General features: G+C 36.5%; 2 protein-coding genes and 1 pseudogene across 3 annotated transcripts; all 3 read right to left on the reverse strand.

Annotated features, from left to right (window-relative positions):
* Positions 1 to 1,723: 1,723 nt before the first annotated feature.
* LOC149540300 (uncharacterized) lies at positions 1,724 to 2,723 on the reverse strand. The gene is made up of 3 exons (XM_089802673.1): positions 2,676 to 2,723; positions 2,382 to 2,486; positions 1,724 to 2,284 (listed from the first exon to the last, which is right to left on the reverse strand). Exons 1-3 carry the CDS (start codon positions 2,721 to 2,723, stop codon positions 1,724 to 1,726), a joined length of 714 nt encoding a protein of 237 aa, XP_089658799.1.
* A 2,636-nt stretch (positions 2,724 to 5,359) lies between these two features.
* LOC149540301 (uncharacterized) lies at positions 5,360 to 6,716 on the reverse strand. Its single transcript, XM_089802674.1, has 4 exons — positions 6,204 to 6,716; positions 6,011 to 6,118; positions 5,906 to 5,918; positions 5,360 to 5,814 (listed from the first exon to the last, which is right to left on the reverse strand). The coding sequence occupies exons 1-4, from the start codon at positions 6,714 to 6,716 to the stop codon at positions 5,360 to 5,362; spliced, it is 1,089 nt and encodes a 362-aa protein (XP_089658800.1).
* Positions 6,717 to 10,967: 4,251 nt separating this feature from the next.
* LOC149540302 (TMV resistance protein N-like) lies at positions 10,968 to 21,677 on the reverse strand (annotated as a pseudogene). The gene is made up of 8 exons (XR_016356531.1): positions 21,612 to 21,677; positions 21,030 to 21,405; positions 15,916 to 16,305; positions 14,679 to 15,764; positions 14,229 to 14,561; positions 13,669 to 14,149; positions 11,251 to 11,886; positions 10,968 to 11,153 (listed from the first exon to the last, which is right to left on the reverse strand). The product of XR_016356531.1 is annotated as a TMV resistance protein N-like (transcript).
* Positions 21,678 to 22,099: the final 422 nt, after the last annotated feature.

Raw genomic sequence — 22,099 nt, forward strand, 5'->3', positions numbered from 1 at the left:
TGTGCCTTACACATTTGACACTCATGTCCTTCATATTTTTTAGCTTTCGTCATTGAACCAATGTCAGCCCTGACCACCTCTCGTGTCTTACACATTTTCCACTCATCTCCTTCATTATGTGCAGTTGTAGAGCAAACATAAACCCACATGAAATATCTGCAGCCATCATTCCCCTACAATACAAAATATACATTAGTGAAGAGATTATATGTCATTAATACAAAACATTCAATATATAACATGTCATTAATAACCTTTTTCCCCTCGGGACAACACCAAAACTAGCGCCTAGGATTTTTCTTCGTGCGTGACACTTTTAAATGGCACGGCCCAGCACCACATGGGCAATTATGAATTGCCACATCTGTCAAAGCCATGAATCCTATATCAAAAAACAATGTAAAGTGAAAACTTATCAAAATGACATACAAGAATATTTGTGTCATCTTATCAACTATCTACAACACAATAGTAAATACATGCAAACAACAAAAAACAATGACAAGCATAAGCAAAAAGTGTATCAAGTGCACTAGACAAAGAACAAAGCATAAAACATATCAAATGTCATAGTATAGAAAACCAAATAGGTTTTAAACAAAACCAGACAGCATCTCCAAGAAAACATTGTCATGATTGCCCCCCATTGTAATCAAATCATTGATGCTAACATAAATGTTCCTCAAAAACTGTTTTGAACCTGTAGTTAGTGAAAAATCTGAAATTTCAAGTTTTGGATTTAAAAATAATTTGTATGCATATGCAATTGGTTGTTGTATGAAACTTTAACCGCATAAGGTTTTCAAAAAGACCTGCTACAGCAATCTAAGGTATAACACTATGCACCAATTCAAAATTATTGTAGCAAGTCTTATTGTTGTGTATTGAAATGAAAAAGATTGATGTATCCACACTTTCAAAGCAGAATTAAAAAGGACATATAACAACAAAGAGTACAACTTTTAATATACTCTACCAAGATCCCTTTTTACAATAATCAAAGCTTTGCAAATTTATTCAGCAACATAACCAACATAATCAAATGGTCTATTTTGGTTATAAGATTGAATGCGGCAAGAAATAACAATTGGTTTGGTATTTCTTTAAAATATTCCTAAAAAATGCAACAATAATAAGGCTCAACCAGTTGTTGGTGAGCCTCTTTTCCTCCTTGCTCAATTTATTAGGCCTGAAGTTTGTTAGCCTACTCATTCTATTTGCTCCCCTCAATCTATCACATTCTTCTCATTGCTCCTATATTACTGGCAGCATTGCATTACAATGCACTCCAAAAGTATAAAAAATTACTGTCTAGTTGCTTCTCATTGGACATCTTTTCTGTTCACAAAGCAACCTCATCTAGATTGTAGGCTTTCGCATGCCCTCATTTGTACAACCAGCTTCTTATAAAATGCAATTTAGAATTGTAGAAACAAATAAACATCAACCACACAAAAAATAATTGTATGATTTTATACAGCTAGTCACACAAAACAAATTTATATAGATACGTAGGAGATTATAAAAAATAGCCACTATATAAATTTCAGATTGATATTAGTGACTATATATTACTGCAATATTCATCTGAAAATCCTTTCCCATATCCACCAAATGGGATGTGGTCAACCAAAATTAAACATGTAATAGTTATAAAATCGATCTTAAAAGTATGTGAACAACAATAAAGTTACTAAAGCCCTAGAAACTTTATCCTAACATATTATGCTCTCTCCTCTTCATTCATTATCAAGAACCCTTTGGCTCTATTAGGATCAAATACAAAGGTGTCAAATGCCCCAATCAAAGCACTAATATTAAGTTCACCAGTGGCTTTTAGTGCAGTATAGACCTCTTGTAGATCTTTTAGCTTACGTTCTTCACCCAATTCGATAGTTTGAGGCTTAAGAAGGGTATCATTTAGCCTATTAATTGAATGAGACATCCCGTCCATAGAACTAGCCATACTGGCCTTCTTCCTCTTTTGCCTCTTATTTGATGATGCTGAATGACCATGTTTTTGACTTGCTGCACTGCACTGATTGGACGTGGGAATACTCATATCTTCATCATCTAAATCAATAGGAGCCTGAATTGGTGTATGAATGCCTTCATAGTCATCATCAATATCTGCAGTCACATCCATATTATGCCCTTCTTCTTTGTCTTGTGCTATTGTAGATGTGACACCATCTGTCATGTCATTTCCCACAATCAAAGCCAAGTCATTATAGTATTGAAATGACTGTCTTTTAAACACTTTGGCATTTTTGAATTCTCTCCTCTGCATGTTGACATAAAAATTGGATTACTTATTTGACTATCGTTTCTGACTTAATAACTTGTTAAATAAATACTAAACATTTGAATTGCCATGTTACCTTCAATAGCTCATCCCAAACAGTATCATCAGCATCCATTGATTGCGTTGATTCATTCCACGCAAAGCCACTAGTATTCTTGAGCTCTTTCATTATTCTATATCCCTGTTTCCAGGTTTTTAGTTTGTTCTTGAAATTATCCTTAGTCAAGGTCATGTTCATCTCTAAATTGAACTTCCGTTCAATGGCTGTCTAGCCCTCTTTTTTGAACCCTCCCTCACCTTTTCTACCTAGAGTGACTTGTTCATGCAGCAAGTCTAAAAACTTTCTCTCCATGCATGGCTTCCAAAATACCTTCTTGGAAGAAGGTGTATCAACAACTTGAACATCAGCAGTGTCCATGGTCAAGAGCATTGTGTATGAAAAGGATCTGTTTAAACAAAAATAGGCACTTCAATCTACAATTGTAAAAGAATTGAAATATTAGTAGAAAGTAACAAGAGGATACTTGCAAATCAAGCTATGGTCATTCTGTCTAAGGTGCAAGAAAATTTGGTTTCAGCTCAATCAGAGCTTGAAAAGGATGCTGAGAACAGAAAAATAATTTCAAATCAATCACGAACCAGAGAGGCTAATGCCCATCAAAGTAATATTGAGGTTAAAGTTCAGGAGGTCCGGTGGTGGTGTTGGCAAGAATGAATTAGGTTGGCTATTGAAGCATCGACTAAGATATGTAATGGAGAAATCTTCAAAAACGATGATAATATAGATCAATGTTAAAATTAACTCTTGATCTAAAGTGATGAAATTAGACCCTTCAATTGTAGTGGAAAAGACCTCATGTAGTAATATTCCCGTCCTGCACACAACCATGCCTACCATAGTAACAGTTGACAAAATTAATAGATAAATAAAATCTAACTCTTATATGATAAATCTAGCCTATAAGAAGCCAAATTCACTTGACGGAGTATTGCGACAAATACCCAAAATGCATACAGATACCAATCTTGCAGAACACTTTGTGTCCAAGCCAAACAACAGTACAGAAATTGACAGAAAAATTACGTTAGGAAATTACAACCTAGGAAAAAAGAAAACTACCAACACATGCAACATGTTTTAAAAGATCTCAATCTGTTTTACGCATAGAATGTAAAGAGAAATGGATAAAGAGAAAAAGTAATTAGCAGACCCACCAATGTTGGGCTGTCATTACCAAAGTTCATAGCAAGACATGCTTAAATAAGAATTGAACTAGCTCTAATCGGGAAACAAAAAGAATGGGTGACAGATTTGAAAGCTTCCCTACAGTAAAATGATGTCCCGTAGTCTAAAACTTTGAAAAAATCTACATCAAATATTAACAAGTCAGAATTAATATGAAAGAGCTTCTATAGGACTTGAATTACAATGAGTCAACCAACACTAAAATCAGCATATACTTTACAAGGTCCCACTTGACATGTACCTCCCTTGACAATCAAATTAGCTCCTAAAAATTAACCAGTTGGCACAAACTAACAAGATGCTAATAATCTCTTTAAAGAATTTCTAAACTAGATAAGATCAAAAGTCACTGAACCTAATGGTAGTGTTAAGTCACAAAACCCATGCATATTTATTATTTTAAGCTATGGTGCATGCAAAAACCTGAAAGCTGATGCTAGATATCATTATATAGTCTTATTGGAGGTTACAATTCTGCCCAGATCATTTATAACTGTATCATTTTTTTCTTTTATATCTGCAACAACATTTTAATAATTGTGCCTTCTTTTGTGTTCAAATCTACATTGAGAAATCAAAAGCTCTTTGCAGGAAGCAACCAACCAATCAAGCCATACACAATTAATTTTCTGCAGTAATTAGTTATAGTTTCAACAAGATATCTATATTATATATAGAAAAAGAAATCAAAATAAGAAAATCTTAAAAGTTGATTAGTTGTATAAAATTATAATACAAATTAATATGAAAATTATGAAGGTTCACTATATATTTGGCCTTTTACTAGATCAAACAGAACATCCAGCAATCTCAGCTCAAAATGTACAAAATTATTTCTATGATGCAATATGCTGATGCTCACCCTAAAAGCCCTTGCTCGAACCTCACAGTTGTCTTGGGGATAAATCAACCTTATCAAATATCATCTTACTAATCCTCTCAATTGGAAAACTTAAAATGACATTATCAGTTGCATAGAAGATATCAGTATTCCTGATCCTAATTTTCAAATAATTGATTCAGCAGGGCATGTATTTGATCTTGATCTTCAAATCAATTATTACTTACACTCTCATTACTGCAGCAGGTCTGACAACAACTGCAACCATAGAAATCAGCTCTTAATATGCTGATGCTCAAGATTGTGGCATTTACAAAAGGAAGAAAGAGTTCCTCGGATATGAAAATAGATTTTCTTACCAAAAGTCCCGAACAGTCATAGAAAGAGAGAACAATACTCACATTAAGCATGCATTGTTTTGTTCTTGTAGCTGATATCCCATTTCTATTGGGGTGTTAATATATTTTGGTTATTATGCTGGTGAAAAGGAATTTTGTTGCTCAAGACTAGATAAGTTGTTTGATTCATTTTGGTGCTGCTCCATTGCTATAGTTAATAGCAAGTTTTTAAGAATAATTTTTGAAGTTAGGTTTATAGTTAATATGTTGAAGTGACAAAATCAGAATTATCTGATGTATTTGAACCAATGATATCTAATACAAAAAGAAACTATTTAAAAAGTAAGCAAAATTTAACCAAAAGATTAACTGAAGAGGTACAATTTATTTTTGAATAGATAAACATTTTCCAGCAAATGAGAATTTGAAACAAACATTACTGTTGGCAAGGAAGATTTCATATTTATGTAAAACAAATTTGTTTGTCTCTTAAATAAATGTAGACAAATATGGCATGAAATAACATTCGACAAAAGAAAAGTTTTCCATATGGCATTAACTACAAAACATTTGAATCATCTTTCCATATCATTGGCCATAATTTGTAACATCATATTGCCAAATCACAACTAAGATCGAGTTCTATAATCATCCCACATCCTTTTGGCTATATTGTCTCTAAATTTCCCCCAATCATCTTTATCACATTGAGTGATCCCATATGTCTCGAGTATTGGTACATCTATCCCCTCACGATCATCTTCCTCTTCAACATCAACTTCAAGTGGAATGCCGTCTTCTATGGTAATGAAGTTGTGTAGTATGCAACATGCCAAAACAATCTTTATTTGGGTCATGATTTGATATGATGTCGCATGTCTCAAGATAGGAAAGCGCTGCTTCAAAATGCCAAAGGTACGTTCATTTGCATTCCTCAAGGATGAGTGGCGGTGGTTAAACAACTCTTGTGAGTTGTTTATTGGGTTTTCCCTTGAGAACTCTTTTAGGTGGTAACGTGTGCAATGATAAGGCGCAAGAAATCTAGGTACATTGGGATATCCAGCATCCACTAAATAATATTTTCCTACATAAGAATAAAAGTTTATTAATATAAATTTTTAAGAAAGTCACATGTATTAGTATATAAACATACTAGACATACTAGGGGGAACTACCAATTGATCGGATCTTGACAGGGCCGAAGATAGAACACGACTATCTGCAGTGGACCCTTCCCATCCAGCAAGGACATAATGAAACTTTTAATCAAATGAAGCCACATCCATAACATTTTGAGATAAATTGCCTTTTCTATCACGATATGGAGCTTGCATGTCGACATCGACTGTGACTAGAATATGAGTTCCATCAATTGCTCCCACACAATCCTACATTGGGAAAATTTATAATCAAAGGGATGGAATAAACTAACTAAAAGTCAAGGAAAAAAATTTGTACCAAAGGGGTATGTACCTTGAAGTACGGATCAAAATGGTCCTTCCCACTAATTTCTGGAGGAGTGTTTGGACCAGGTGGCAAAAAATATTTTCCATGAAGTGCCGAGATTGTTGTCAAAACTTTGTGAAAATATCGGCTAATTGTCTCCCCTGAGTGACCGAAGTTATGAGAAATCTTACGATTCCTCAAATTGTGGCCAAGAGTATGGAGAAACATCACCAATTGTTCTTCTAGCGATAAGTGCATTGTATTTTTTATGCTTCCTTCTTGCCTAAGAATATCAGCTAGATGAAAGAAGGCTTGTTTACTCATTCGAATTTGATCATGACAATCAGTCTCATTCGAATAGATAATACGTTTATAAAATGGAATCTCGCCTCTTTTGCGCTTACATATTGCTCTTCTACCTTCTTGTGCGGTCGCTGCTATAGATGCAGCAAAGGCTGCAAGACCAACTACAAGAGCACAAATGACTCTTCTCTTCCTAGCAATGTGCCCTAGAATGTTTTTATCTTTCATTAGATCCATCACTAACCTAAAACCAATGTAAAGACATGTTTCATTAGATCCATGGATTTGGAAAAATATGATGATAAACAAGTTTATGAATATGTCTATTCATTAGAAGAAACATAAGCAGATCTAAAAAGATGATAAAGACCTATACAATGAATAAGAGCAAATAACAAAAACTAGAAATAGTGACAAAGGTAAGAAGCAATTAAGATATTAACCAAATCAGATCTACCCATCAAGAGTAAGAGACATCTAGGTTCACAAATATGTAATCACAACATTTAGCATTTACCAAAAGTATCATTGAACTGACAGATAAGGTTGCTGACCTGCATAACCCAAAGGATAACATTGAGTAATTATCCAAGAAGCTGGGACCCTATAACTGGTTGATAATTTGGCAACTTCCCATTTCAATTCCCCCATAATCTTTATAATGAGTTATATATCTAAGGTTTTAACAAAAAGAAAGCCTTTAAATGCTCAAACATTGAGGAATTGTGGTCTGGTCTGGTAAGAAATATACCTTGTGAACATCTAACAGAGCCAAATGAACATAATGTTTGAACAGTTTAATGCAAGTTTTGGAACTTGCACAAAACAAACCCATGAGTTTACTTTATTATAATTAAACTTGCATACAAATGTAAAAGATTCAAAATAGCAATATAGAAGAACAAATCATACTATTATCCAGCATCATATTATTCAAGATCATGTAGAATTGCAATCAAATTGTAATAAGTACAGCTCTATAGGAAATGTGGTTGGAGAGAAATTTACAGCTGTAGGAGTATTACAGCAATCAAAATCTAACAGAAGTGATCTTCTATCTATTTAGGAATGTCAAAAACAAAGTCTTTTTTCATATTTGAAAATAATCTTGGGATTTACTTGGCCACTTGTATTATCTTGCTTGATGAAAATAATGAAATTTGCACTACAGTTGAGTACCTCACTTGGGCCTCATGGGACTTGTTTATCATTAGGTATATAAGTTGGTCTATCTTTTCTAAATTTGAAATTAATTTATGTTAGAATTGAAATTTTGACTATTTAACACTCCAATAATATGTTAATACATAATATTTAAATTGTTTAATGATTCCACTCACTAAACAGTTACAGAAAGCAATGGAAGTCAGAATAAGATCTATATATCACAACTTTTGAAAGATTAGAAATAAAGTAGCTTAATTGCTAAGTTTTCATATTGCCTATCCACAATGGTGAATGAATGGGTTTGTAACATGTGTGAGTCGCTTGACTTAATTCCTAGTATGTCCAAGTTAGCAACAACCCTAAAATACCTTCAAAGGAGAATAATGAACACGGTTTAAAAATCTAGTCATTTGTAGAAGTAAACATGAATTTCCAGTCAAACTTAAAACTTTAATTTTTAATCTCCCTAGAGGGGCCTAATGTATAACTGCTCGATTATAACTTTTTATGTAGAAAATCAACTATGGATGTTGGAAAGATCCGTATGATTTGTGACAGTACTTGAGAATTTCTGATTAAGATGTGTAATTTGAAACACGTTTCAAATGAAGTGGAATTTTTTTACACTATGTAGTTGCTATCACTGCTTCTGATATATAACTAACAAAATCAATTATTATAGCTAAATATAAGAATATTCTCACCTTATCTCTTCAACTGAAATTTTAACTTTGCACTATGTAGTTGCTCCTGTCTTAATCATTGTTTTTGAAACAAGACTACTGGAAATTAGTCATTATAATGTTGAACGGGTTGATGGTTTGTTGTTTTCTTATATTATTTCTTTTTTGGAGCTATCAAGTTCTTGTCGCATTGAGGTTTATTAGACTACTTAGCATTAGGGTTTTCATATGTTATGTTAAGCTTGATGCAGTCTTCATCGCCATCTAAATGTGTCCTGTATGCCTGGTCGTATGTTTGATTGTAGTAAATTCCACTAAATCAGCCGTGTTTGCAAAGAAATGTGTTAAACTGGCAATTATTGGAGATATCATTTTCACTTTGTTAATGAAATTTCAAGCATCGACTGATTCAAGTGATAGATTGCAAAAAATTAAGTTTTTATTTGCTCAAAATTGATATAAATGTTTGATTCTTGGAATCTCTTTTGATTTTAATTTCAAAGGAGAAATAGATGAGGAGATGTTATGCTCACGTAGGAATCAAGGCTCTGAATCCTTTTTCTTAAATGTCAAATGTTTGGTTTGAGACAATACAGATATTAAAGTGGAGTGAAAGATGAAACAATGACTCTTTGAATGTGAGGAACCAACTTATAAACCAGCCTCAGATATGTTGAAAACAGAGAAATATCCAAAACATTTTTTTAGGTAGGTTTAAACTAGGTTAATAGGAATCCCTATCTTTGAACGCTTGCTTCCTGTATTTAGTTTCAACGCATCGTAATTATCTTCAAGCTTCTCACTTCTCTTAGTAAAGGATCCTCCAAGCTCTAATTTAGGTTTTAAGCACCAGATCAGAGATCGGTTCTTGATGGCAACTCCTCTGGATATGTCATTAGATGAGCTGATAAAGAACAATAAGCAGCAGCAACAGTTCAATGGCGGAAGAGGCAGAGGAGGACTCAGAGGTGGGAGAAGAGCAGGAGGGGTCGGCTGTGGCCACCGTAACCCTCTCGGGGTCAATAGGGCTTCACCCTATTCCATTGCGAAGGCAGGCATCTAGACGGATACCCATTCTATATATGTCTCAAGATAGTGGATACGTTTTTAATATCTCTTCAATTAGTGGATACCCAATTTGTGTATGTCTGCAATTTGGAGATTTTTTGTTCTCTTCCAAGTAATGGATACGTATTTTAACATAATTTGAAAAGGATTTTTAGTAAAAGTCACCACTCAAGACAAGCAAAGCGTACAAGTCACACAAATGTAGTGCTGATAGTAAAATGTGATCTGTAGGAATTTTGAGCATATACATATTTGGATCTAATAATTGCTTTACAACGAAAGGGTAGCGAAAGAAGACAGAAACTTTAATTTGAAAATATTATAATAACCACAATAATGGATGGTGTGAGTAGGAGTAGATTATACTGATGATAACATCTTACCAAAAGCAACGAGGCAGCATGAGTAGAGTGGTGCCTCTGTTAAAATCTCGAGTTTTAGCATATGAGTCAAGAATGATGAAGTTTGGGCAGGACTTCAACACTTTTCCCAATACCCAATACCCAAGAACTTTGCATACTGACCGACTCTTTCCCACATTTCTAAACTTCTCATTAGGAAATGCCGGTTACATCTAAGCAATTTTGAGTAAAAATGCACACTGAAATTCCTCTAGGTTCTTGTCATGTCAGATATTTCAAATGCCTGGGCTGAGATAGACATGAACAGACGAAGCTCACATCAAATGATCAAAAAGTAGCAGGAGGAGTCGCAGTAGTACAAATGGGTGGAGGAGGACGTTGGGAGGATCGATAGAAGGAGAATGCCATGGGTGATAGCAGCGATGCATGTGCCGTGGTACAGTACCAACAAAGCTCACCAGGGGGAGGGGTGATATTCTAGATAAAACACAGAGTAGAAACCCATGCCACAAAAAAACGTAGATTAGAAACCATAGCACTTGGTAAAACACACAGTGGAAATCACATTTAAAACATACTTTTCCACCATTGGTTGCAGTCACGAAACAAAAGAAGCCAAGAAACTCTATCGCTGCTGGCATGAAAAACTTGCAATGAGACACCAAAATGTGTAAAAAAACATAAACCATAGCAAACCCAAAATGCAACCATACCTGTCTGCGGAGCAACAGAGAAACCAGAGATAAAATGGCGAGCAAAATGAGCAAACGGCAATATATTTTGGTAGCCAAAAAGTTTGAGTGCCAAAAAAATTAGGTCTACGGACATGAAAGAAAGTTTTCTTTTCATTAACTTGCAATCCTTGTTTTTTCCAAAATTGGAATTAAAACGGGTATTTGAGCAATACCAACTATTTGGAAGGAAGACCGAATCTTCGAATTGGGGGATAAATGAGGATACGAAATTCTAATTTTTTCGTATTCCAATTCTCATTTCGTCAACCCAAACAGTGGATTAGGATTTTTTTAAAATTCGCAATTCTAATTCCTGTTGATATCCACGAACCAAACGGACCCTAAGATTTTCAAGTTCATAAGCTATCTGAAGTGGATTATTGTTTTTCAAAATTCTAGAATGTTGTGTTATGACAGTAATAAATACCCATTTCCCGTCCTCCAACACCACAATATCGATCGAACGACCACAAATCAAATACAAGGAAGCCGCTGGAGATTCAGCGATTCCCCGAGCAATAATTTTTGAGGGCTCAGTTTGTGGTTAGCGATGGAGCCAACGACGGAGAGATCGGAAAAGTCAAAGCAGTTAAGAAGCAAGGCCGCATCAGGGACCGCCCGCGTGCATATTCCTACTTTCTCCGGCCGCCTCTGCAAATTCTTTAAAAGGCAATTCAACAGAGTCGGTCAATATTGTGCAATTAATTTGAAAATGATTAGAATTCTATTTACCAATAAACTGTAATTTAATATTTACCCGTATGCTTTGAATGCAACCTTCAACACCTGCTCTGCTGTTTGCTTTGCAAATTTCGTATGCCTGCCTCTTCCCATCTCGTCTGCACTCTCACCTCCACCAATGCTCTGCAATGTTCCAACCCATCTATTCTCTGCACTCCGTAGCACCCTATCAGTTCAAAGCTTTTGAGACAAGCTAATTGTGCAAAACTGGGAAGAAACTCCAACTCAGGGCACCCACTTATGATCAGCGTTTGAATGTTCAGCAGACCATCAATACCCCTTATCTTCCTCAACATTTCACAATCTTGCAATTCCATCCACTTCAGTGTAGTTGACTGAACATCTATCTCTGTTAGACACTTATTTCTTTTAAGGTTGAGAAATTCAAGGCCTGGATAACAGTCTTTGGATATGCAAGTCTTGCGCGCTACAATTGATAAGGATTTCACTCCTGAACATTCTATGTATAACTTCTCCAAGTGATTAAGACCCCCCAAAGATTCGGATAGACATCTCAGTTTAGGACAATTATTAATTTGAAGATGAGTCAAGGAAGACAAATCCCCAATAGATGTTGGCAGGCTTTCCAACAACTGGCTTCCGATGGTCATCTTTTGCAACCTGCTCAGTTGGCCAATGTTCACTGGTATCTGTTAGATGTAGTCAAACTCATGTGGCTGGTTAGTTATAACAAAACTGCCAGTCTGTCATACTTCCAGCCATTGACTGTTAGTGCTGTCAAAATAATACCAGATCCTCTGCAATGTATGAGGAAGTTAGTTTATTTTCAACATGAATTCAGGGAAGCTCTACAAACCTATAGGTGTTGGAAGTCTCTATAAATAGAGAGAAATTGTAACACATTGTGTGCAGTCAGATTAATGAAATAATTTTGTTATCTACTGTCACCATGTTTCTTTACAGTTTTAATTTTCAATATGGTATCAGAGCATTATTGACACTTGGGCTGTGGCAGATTTTTGGTGTGTGTATTTTTCTATTGCAAGTTATAATCTGATTGAGCAACATCAATGAGATCTTTGGATGTTTGGAAAGCGAAAATGAGGAGTGGAATAATTTGTTTTGTTTGTTGAAGTTGCTGCCTAAAGGAGAATAAAAATGTTCGGTAAAAGATTACTCAAGAGAAGGGCTGCTTGCATTTTGTTGAGAAGAATGAGATTGTTGGAGGTAAAATTATATATTTTATCAATGTAGAGAAAAATTCATAAGAATTTGGTGTGATATTGTTGAGATGGTGATCATGTTCAATAATCTTTCATTTCAATTCTTAAGGGCATAGATGAAGAAATTTGAAGTTGTCACTATGATTGTGAAATCTAATAAAATGCGAAGTTAATTCAAAGAAAGTGTTATTTGTGGATTAATAGCAATGGGGAAGCAAGGTAAAAGAGTGTTGAAGGCAAATGCAAATTTAATTTCTGAGATAGACATTTTAGAAGAAGAATTAATAAATGTGAAGAAAGAAAATGAAAATTTAATTTGTGAGAAGAATTGTTTGCAAGAAGAACTTAGACAGTTAAGAAATGAAATGAATCTAGAAAAATGCAATTTTTTAAATCAGATTAATGACTATATAGATGCAAATGGAAAGCGAGAGAAAAAATTAAAGTTGTTGGACAATGTTAAGGAAAGAAATGATGAATTAGAAGAGGAAATGATGAAAGTAAAAGAAGAGAATTACTTGTTAAAGGATGAATTAGAGGAGAAAATGAAGAAAGTAAAAGAAGAAAATGACTTGTTAAAGGATGAAATAAATCAATTTGTCATTGAAAGAAATGCATGTATGAAAGCAAAATCAGTATGTGATGTTTCATGTAGTACAGATGATTTTAATTCACCTCTAGAAAAGTGTGACTCTGTTGAGATTGTTTGTGATAAAGAATATGAAAATGTGGCATCAAACACTATCTATTGTGATAATAAGAATGTTGGATGGAATATAATGAAGAAAATGGGTTACAAAGGTAAAGGATTGGGAAAACATCAACAAGGAATCATAGAGCCTATTGAGCCAATAATGAGACCACAGTATGAAGGACTAGGATATATTACAGATGAAAGAAATGATTTTATGGATTCAATCAAATTTGTTCAATGTAAACAATATATGCAATGTTCGAATTGTAATAGGAAAGGGCACACGAAAGACAAGTGTTGGGATCTACATCCGTGCAGTTTTTGTGGATTAAAAAGTCATTGTGAAAAGACATGTTGAAACAGAGAATGTAAAAATAATTCTATGGAGAAATGTTTTAAAATGGACGTTGGTTGGAGTTATGGATCAAGTTGGAAAAGTATCACAGAGATTTATGAGTGAATAAAATAGTTTCATTTTCTGAATTCCTTTTGTGTATATGTTTCTATTTATTTTTTGATATAGCTGTGTACTGTTTTTAAATTTTCAATAGTATCTCCCTCAACTCATCTGCACCAGAAAAATATAGCTCTCTCAGGTAGGCCTGATTTGTGATGTTACGAGGCAACCCTTCCATTTGTCTGCAACGAGAGAGGTTCAAATACTCTAGTTGTGCCATTGTTTCTAACATTTCTGATTCTATACTGAGCTCGGAACACCCGTCTAAGTTGAGGTGTTGTAGGAGTGAGAGCTCCTTGAAAGAGACCGGCAACTTCCTCAATTCCTTACAGAAGCTCAAATCAAGGTGCCTCAGATTTCTCAAATCACCAAAATTGTCGGGTAATAATGATAGGTGTTTACATTGAGATAAGTCCAGGTGCTCCAGTGATTGAAGAAGACAAAATTCATCGGGCAAACTCCTCATTCTTGTCGTACTCGCAATTATCTTTTTCAAATGCCTGAGACATCCTATCGATTTTGGAAATCTTTGGAATGCTTGACAGTCATAAAGTTGCAACTCTCTTAACTGCACAGGAGCCTGCAACAAAATCTCAATGAGACTGACTGAAAATGAAAATTCTTAAAAATATCGAAGAGAATCTGTACGAGATACTTACGTTGCTCTCGCACTCCCATAATTCTTCCAATCCATGATATTTACCGAGTTCTAAAACCCTTAAATTTTTCAATGATTTTAAGAAGGCAAGGTTTCTCTGTTCATTGTCGAACCATTTAAGCCATATCAGGTCTCTTGATAGATCACCAATCACATGATTATAATCATTTCCCCTGACATTAAGAAATTTTAATCCTAGTGAAGAGGGCGCCAGAGTACGCAATCCTCTGTTTGTGTTAACAATGAGCTCTCCACCCGCAGAACATCGCGTAATCTGCTCAATCTCGCTTGTTGAATCTGCTGTTTCTGTCATTATTGCTCAAATAGAAACTCCCTTTTAAATTCAACAAAAGATTAAAAAAGAAATCAAAAAATTATGGGAACATTATTAAACTTCAGGGGAACAAAAATAGAATATATATAGATAGACAAAGATTAGTGTTAATATTACCTGCACTTCATTGTCAACATTAATAATCTGGTGAGGAGACCAGAGACGGTAAGGTGATTGATTATTTGCTAATTTCCTTCCCAAATCTCTCAAGTGGTCATGCATCCTTATTCTGTTATAATCAACTTCAACAAGACACTTATTAAAGAGATCTTCTCAAATACACATGCCAGCTCCTGTTGATCCATCCCAAGCTGCAATGACTGAAGTTTTCTGCTTTCCGATGAAGAAGCAAGCTACATCCAAAAACGCTGCTTTCTTTTCATAATCTAGGGCATCATAACTTACTTATAGCCTAGTTATGATATCATCAGGTAATATCCTATTTATCTTTTGTAATTGACTCTCCCAATATTCTTTACTGGATTTGCCATATAGCAGCCCTCCAAACACTTTGACAGATAATGGTAAGCCATCACAAACTCTTATGAATTTTTCAACAAGATTCTCAAATCCATTGCGCGGAAGAGGACTTAAAAAGGAATGCCAACAAAAAAGCTGTTGGGCATGAGCTCGGTCCAGGGATTTCATTTTATAAATGAATGAGATGTCCCAACGTTGGAGTACATCGAGTTTCCTTGTAGTCACAACAACCAAACTACCCTCTCCCAGACTATCCTTGTCAGGCACTAGAGCATCCATCTGATCTATATTGTCCACATCATCTAGAACAATGAGCACCCTAACAGATTTTAGACGAGAGGCGAGAATTCCCTTCCCTTCTTCTATATTCTCAATTGATATATTTCGAAGACCGAGATCTTCTACCAATTTTTGCTGTTTCTTGTGCAATGCACTTTTTGAATCAGCATCTCTAATATCGAATAGAAAACTAGACTTTTCCATATCTATGTATTTATTATTAAATAATTGTTTGGCAAGTGTGGTTTTTCCAGAGCCACCCATGCCCCAAATTCCCAAGATTTGCAAGAGTGTGATGGATTTTTGCAGGCTGAAGTGTTGTTCTTTCAAAGTCTAAGAGAGCTTCATCTAGACCAACTGGATGTTTGGCAACCACAAATTGAACATTTTTTTATTACTGCTAGAACACGAATAACAACATTCTTGAGCACTCTGCCAGAGTCACTGAACAAAACAAAACAGCACAGGGCAAATTTCGTTTACCATGACACCTATTCCGAAAAGCATAAGAAAGAACAAAAAGAAGCACCTAGCGTAAACAGAAGATGACTGATAAGAAAAGATAAGTGTGACAACAAAGTAATTTACTACTTACTCGTCATTATTTATGATCTCGCCAATATTGTATGAAACTCTGCTGATCACGTCCTTCCACTCCTCAACCTTTCCTGAGCTATATCGACCCTTCTTTTTATGCTGCGAGAGCTCTTCATCATACAGTCCCTTGTCATATCGGATGTTACTAGGCTGAAGATGGTAGAAAATAGGAATGATTGGGGTACCAGTTTTAAGCATATATGCAAGTTCATCCAAACACCAAGGGGATTCTGCATACTTCTTTGAAAATATGGCTATGTGGAGCGAAGCACTTTGCATCGCTTCTTGAAGTTCTTTGGGCTTTCGAGGAAAACCCAATGAAGCTCTTCTTTATCAAGGAAAACCCTAAAACCCATGACAGAGATGTTAATTATTGTTAGTTGGACAGCTGTTATTTCTGACCCGGAAATAGCAGCACTATTTATGGGTAGCTTGGACAGTTGTTCGTTCTTATCTATGAATAGCGGTTGTATTTATGGGTGGTTTGGACAGCTGTTTGTCCACTTGCCAAAAATTAGTAAATAGTTATTATTTACTAATTTTAGAGATTTCCTTTTGGACACCTTGCAACAAATTCTATTATTGGCTGTTGAGTTGTCTTAATCTCAGCCGTTGGTTTGATTTAATCTCGGTCGTTGGTTTACCAGCGAGAGTAGTATAAAAAGGGGTCTAGGGGGCATTTGGAGAAGAAGGGAGAAGCTTTGGTGAAGTAGTTTGCAGTGTTAGCAAACAATCTTGCAGTGTTAGCAAGGGCACAGTGAAGAAGCTTTTGTGAAGCAGTTTGCAATGTTAGCAAACAGTCTTGCAGTGTTAACAAAGGCGCAGTGTTAGTGTGGGGATAGCAGTGGGGAATATCAGCGGGAGAAATTAGGAAGTTATCGGAGTTCTGCCAGTGAGAGGTAAGAAATTTTGTATCTCTTGATTTGCTGAAGTTTAATATAATTCCTCATCTGTAGAACTGGTTTTCCCTTAGGGGTTTTTCTAGGGACAATTTGTTCGAAAATATTGTGTTCATTGTGTTGCACATTTCTTTCCATATTTTATAAGTGAAGTTGCAATTGTGTTATTCTTCGATATTAGCTGGGAATTTATTTTCAGCAGTTTAATAATCATTTGGGATAGGAGATTAATAATCAGTGACTGCAATAGTTTGATTTTTCACATGGTATCAGAGCATTGTTAAGGGTAGAAGAGTTTTTCCCTAGGAAAGAAATTTTGATCTCTTTAGATTTATTATTGCTTTAAACCCTTGAGATGGCTTCAGCTGGTTTGAGAGATCAGGATAGATTGGATAGTGCCTCAAATTTTGGTGTCTGGAAGGCCAAAATTTCTTTATTGTTGGAAGAGAATGGTATCAAGGATTATGTTACTAGTGGTGTACCTATACCAACGGATGCAACACAGCTTGCAGCATATAGGAAGGACGATGCCAAAGCGAGGAGGATTATCCTTGATGGTGTCAAGGATCATATTGTTCCACATATCTCGGAGCTAGATACAGCAAAGAAGATGTGGGACGCCATTCTAAATCTGTACCAGAATGCTACCACTAACAGGAAGTTGATTCTCAGAGAGAAGCTAAAGAATACCCGAATGAATCAGGGAGAAGACATCACAAGTTACCTCACCAGGCTCAGACTTGTCAAGGATGAGTTAGCAGTTGTTGGAGATAGCCCTAGTGATGATGAGCTAGTGAGAATAACCCTAAATGGGTTTACTAAACAATGGAGTGTCTTTGTTCAAGTTGTCAGTGGACGAGATACTTTACCGAGTTGGGATCGACTATGGACTGATTTCACTCAGGAGGAGTTTAGACTAAGTCTTGTCAATGGGGCCAACAAGAGTCAGAAAAATGAGGTGGAACAAGAGAACGTTGCCCTAGCGGGTAAAGGGAAAGCAAAGAAGGGATCTAGCAAAGGATCAAATTCACAAAGTGAAAAGAAGAAGAAGGACCTTTCTAAGGTCAAGTGCTTTGGATGTCACGAGTTTGGCCACTATGTCAGTGATTGCCCAGAGAGGAAAAAGGGTAAGAAGCAGGGGGCAGCTTCAGCAAGTGCAGAAGAACTCTCCAGCAGAATGGAAGATGAGTTTGCACTCATAGCTTGTATGGTTAGCTCAACGTCACAGTGTGTTTGGTATATAGATAGTGGGGCGTCATTTCATATGACAGGAGTTAGAGAGTACTTCTCCAGTTACAAGGAGGAGGACACCAACATCCAGATTTCTATGGGAAACATGTCCAAACTCAACCCTGTTGGGAAAGGGACTGTTCAGTTTCAGAGGGAGAATGGAAAGATAATTCCTCTTCATGATGTGTTATATGTGCCGGGCTTAGGTATGAATTTGATTTCTGTATCTGTTCTTCAGGATAGGGGGTATAATGTACTCTTTAGAGGGACACATGTGTTGATTAAGCACAAGAATTGGAAATCACCCATAACTATTGGAGTTAGGAGTGGTCGCCTTTATAGATTGCAGTTTGATACTCTTAAGGCACTTATGAGCAACAATAATTCTAGAGATCTTGGAGAGCTATGGCATAGGAGGTTGGGCCATATTCATCATGGAGCACTTAGATTGCTTCGTGAGACTGTGACAGGTGTTCCAGAGGTGAGCACAGAGCATGATGATGTATGTAAGGGATGTGTGTTGGGAAAGTTTGCGAAAGCATCTTTTCCAAGGAGTGACACCAGATCTAAGGGTGTTCTTGATCTAGTACATTCAGATGTTTGTGGACCAATGTCAATGAAATCTCTCAGAGGATATGAGTACTATGTTACTTTTATTGATGACTTCTCTAGAAAGACCTGGATATACTTTTTGAAGACTAAAGATGAGGTTTTCAGTCGATTCCAAGAGTTCAAGGCTCTTGTGGAGAACTCGACAGGAAAGAAGATAAAGGTTCTTCGGTCAGACAATGGAGGCGAGTACAAAGGAAATGTCTTCCAGGAGTTCTGCACCAGAGAAAGAATCAAGAGAGAATGGACTGTTCCTTACAATCCACAGCAGAATGGAGTTGCTGAGAGGAAGAACCATTCTATATCGGAGGCAGCAAGAGCTATGCTACATGACTAGGACATGCCCTGTTACTTATGGGCAGAGGCGTGTAATACAGCAGTCTACATTCAGAATAGAGTTCCACACAAGGTGCTAGGGAAGATGACACCAGAGGAGGCTTTCACAGGGAAGAAGCTAGATGTTAGTCACTTCAGGATATTCGGGAGTTTGGCATATTGTCATATTCCTGGAGATACACGTACAAAGTTAGATCAGACTGCAGAGAGGGGGTACTTTGTTGGGTACAGTGAGACCTCAAAGGCATACAGGATTTTCATTCCGGGGACTAAAAGAGTTATTGTCAGACGGGATGTCAAGTTCATGGAGGACAAGGCATTCAAGAGATCCAGAGATTTGCTAGCAGATGATCAGAGTGAGCAGCCAACAGAAGCTCCAAGACCAAGTCAAGGGCATCAAAGCTCAAGTACAGTTACCAGTACGAGTGTAGACTCAGTTAGTGAAGATTCACAGAGTATGGAGCAACAGGTGCAACAGGAAATGCATCTGGAAGACTTAGAGGTTGACATTTCATCCTCTACAGTTGGCAGCAAGAACCATGTGGTTCCAGATACACAAAGGGATACTCAGGAGTTTGTGGGAGCTCCTAGGAAGAGTACTAGACAACGAAGACAACCAGCCAAGTTCAATGACTATGTGGCATTAGTTAGTCAGTTGGTAGATAGTGAGCCTTCTAGCTATCAAGAAGCTGCAGAACATCAGGTATGGCGAGATGCTATGGTTGAAGAATATTCTTCAATAATGCAGAATGATGTGTGGGAGGTAGTACCTAGACCAACAGATAGGGCTGTAGTTGGATCACACTGGATCTATAAGATAAAGCACGGTGTAGATGGTAGCATCGAGAAATACAAGGCTAGGTTTGTGGCAAAAGGGTTCTCTTAGAAGGAGGGAATAGACTATGAGGAGACATTTGCTCCAATTGCCAGGTATACTTCTATACGAGCTGTAATCTCACTTGCAGCACAGATGGAATGGCAGATCCATCAAATGGATGTCAAGACAACATTCCTCAATGGTGAGTTGAAGGAGGAGGTATACATAGAACAATCAGAAGGCTTTGTAGCACACAATAAAGAGACCCACGTGTGCAGATTGAAGAAAGTTGTTCGACTACAATACATACCTACAAATGAGCAGGTAGCAGACATTCTGACGAAGGCTTTGGGAAAGGCCAAATTTATCTTCTTCAGAGATAAGATGGGTGTCATGCAAAACAACTTCCTCGCTAAGAGGAAGTGTTAATTATTGTTAGTTGGACAGCTGTTATTTCTGACCCGAAAATAGCAGCACTATTTATGGGTAGCTTGGACAGCTGTTCGTCCTTATCTATGAATAGTGGTTGTATTTATGGGTGGTTTGGACAGCTGTTTGTCCACTTGCCAAAAATTAGTAAATGGTTATTATTTACTAATTTTAGAGATTCCCTTTTGGACACCTTGCAATCAATTCTATTATTGACTGTTGAGTTGTCTTAATCTTAGCCGTTGGTTTGATTTAATCTCGGTCGTTGGTTTACCAACGAGAGTAGTATAAAAAGGGGTCTAGGGGGCATTTGGAGAAGAAGGGAGAAGCTTTGGTGAAGCAGTTTGCAGTGTTAGCAAACAGTCTTGCAGTGTTAGCAAGGGCACAGTGAAGAAGCTTTTGTGAAGCAGTTTGCAGTGTTAGCAAACAGTCTTGCAGTGTTAGCAAGGGCGCAGTGTTAGCGTGGGGATAGCAGTGGAGAATATCAACGGGAGAAATTAGGAAGTTGTCAGAGTTCTGCCAGTGAAAGCCAAGGAATTTTGTATCTCTTGATTTGCTGAAGTTTAATATAATTCCTCATCTGTAGAACTGGTTTTCCCTTAGGGGTTTTCCCAGGGACAATTTGTCCGAAAATATTGTGTTCATTGTGTTGCGCATTTCTTTCCGTATTTTATAAGTGAAGTTGCAGTTGTGTTATTCTTCGATATTAGCTGGAAATTTATTTTCAGCAGTTTAATAATCATTTGGGATAGGAGATTAATAATCAGTGACTGCAATAGTTTAATTTTTCACAAGAGAGAGTATTGTAAAAAGTGGCTGCGAGGGTGTGTTTGACATCGGGGCCACGATGGTTGATAAATGCATTGTAGGGAAGCTTTTTACCTGGCTTTGAGGTGGAATATCCAGCAGAAGAAGAGGACGGGGAAGAAGATGGAACGAGCTCTTCAAAAGCATTTGTAGGCGGTGACGAAGCAGCCTGTTGAAAGTCATTTGTAACCAGAGGAGTAGAGGGAGATTTATGTGGCGTGGAATGGGATTGATTTGAACAGAGATTGAAAGAAGAGGAAAACAGGGAAGAAGTAGATGGAGATGAGGCAATTTGTTCAGATGCATTTCTGTGCTCATCATCAGTAGAAGTAGAGGTAGACGCCATGGAATGCGATTTGTGCTTTGCGATGAAAAACAAAAACAGATTAACGGGAAAGTAAGAAAGGGTTTGTATCTTTGCTACCACTATGGTGGTTCACTCAAAGTATACATTAACATTAGCATTAGGATACATTTCAATTATAACATTAACATATACATGGAGGGGTTCACTCAAAGTATGCTGATGGAAATTAATGAATTTGTAAAAGTAATAGGAATTTTTACCTCATATTCAAAAGCATTTGAATTCCCATTATCTGGTTGAGATCCGGAAGTAGAAGTAGATGCCATGGTAAAGAAAAGATAAAAGCCGAGTGAAAGAAAACGCTATTTCGTGGTAAGGTGAAATGCTGTGCATGTACAAGGGGAAGATAAAGATGAGAAGAAAACGCGTGGAGGAAGGAACACGGTAAATTCGGTAAAGTCGATTATGACAATGAAAAATAAGACGTAAAAGTTGAAGTGGCATGGCAGGTAAAGTTCACAGGAGATCAATAAAATCGTGATTAAAAGAAAACTGCGTGGGAGAAACGATGAGTTATGTTGAGCGGAAATCACTCGAGTCAATTAGTTGCCTATGTTCCAATGATCCTATGTCTATCTTATAAATTCTTCCAAATTAACATTCATAAATCGTTTTAAAAAATGATAGCATAAGTATTAATCTTTCGGTGTGTTGTTATTAGGGTGAACATAAAAAGTTCGGTGATGAC

The sequence above is a fragment of the Cupressus sempervirens genome, chromosome 9 (genome assembly GCF_028749045.1).
Source record: "Cupressus sempervirens isolate cs-2001-9-10 chromosome 9, ASM2874904v1, whole genome shotgun sequence".
NCBI classification, from domain to species: Eukaryota; Viridiplantae; Streptophyta; class Pinopsida; order Cupressales; family Cupressaceae; genus Cupressus; species Cupressus sempervirens.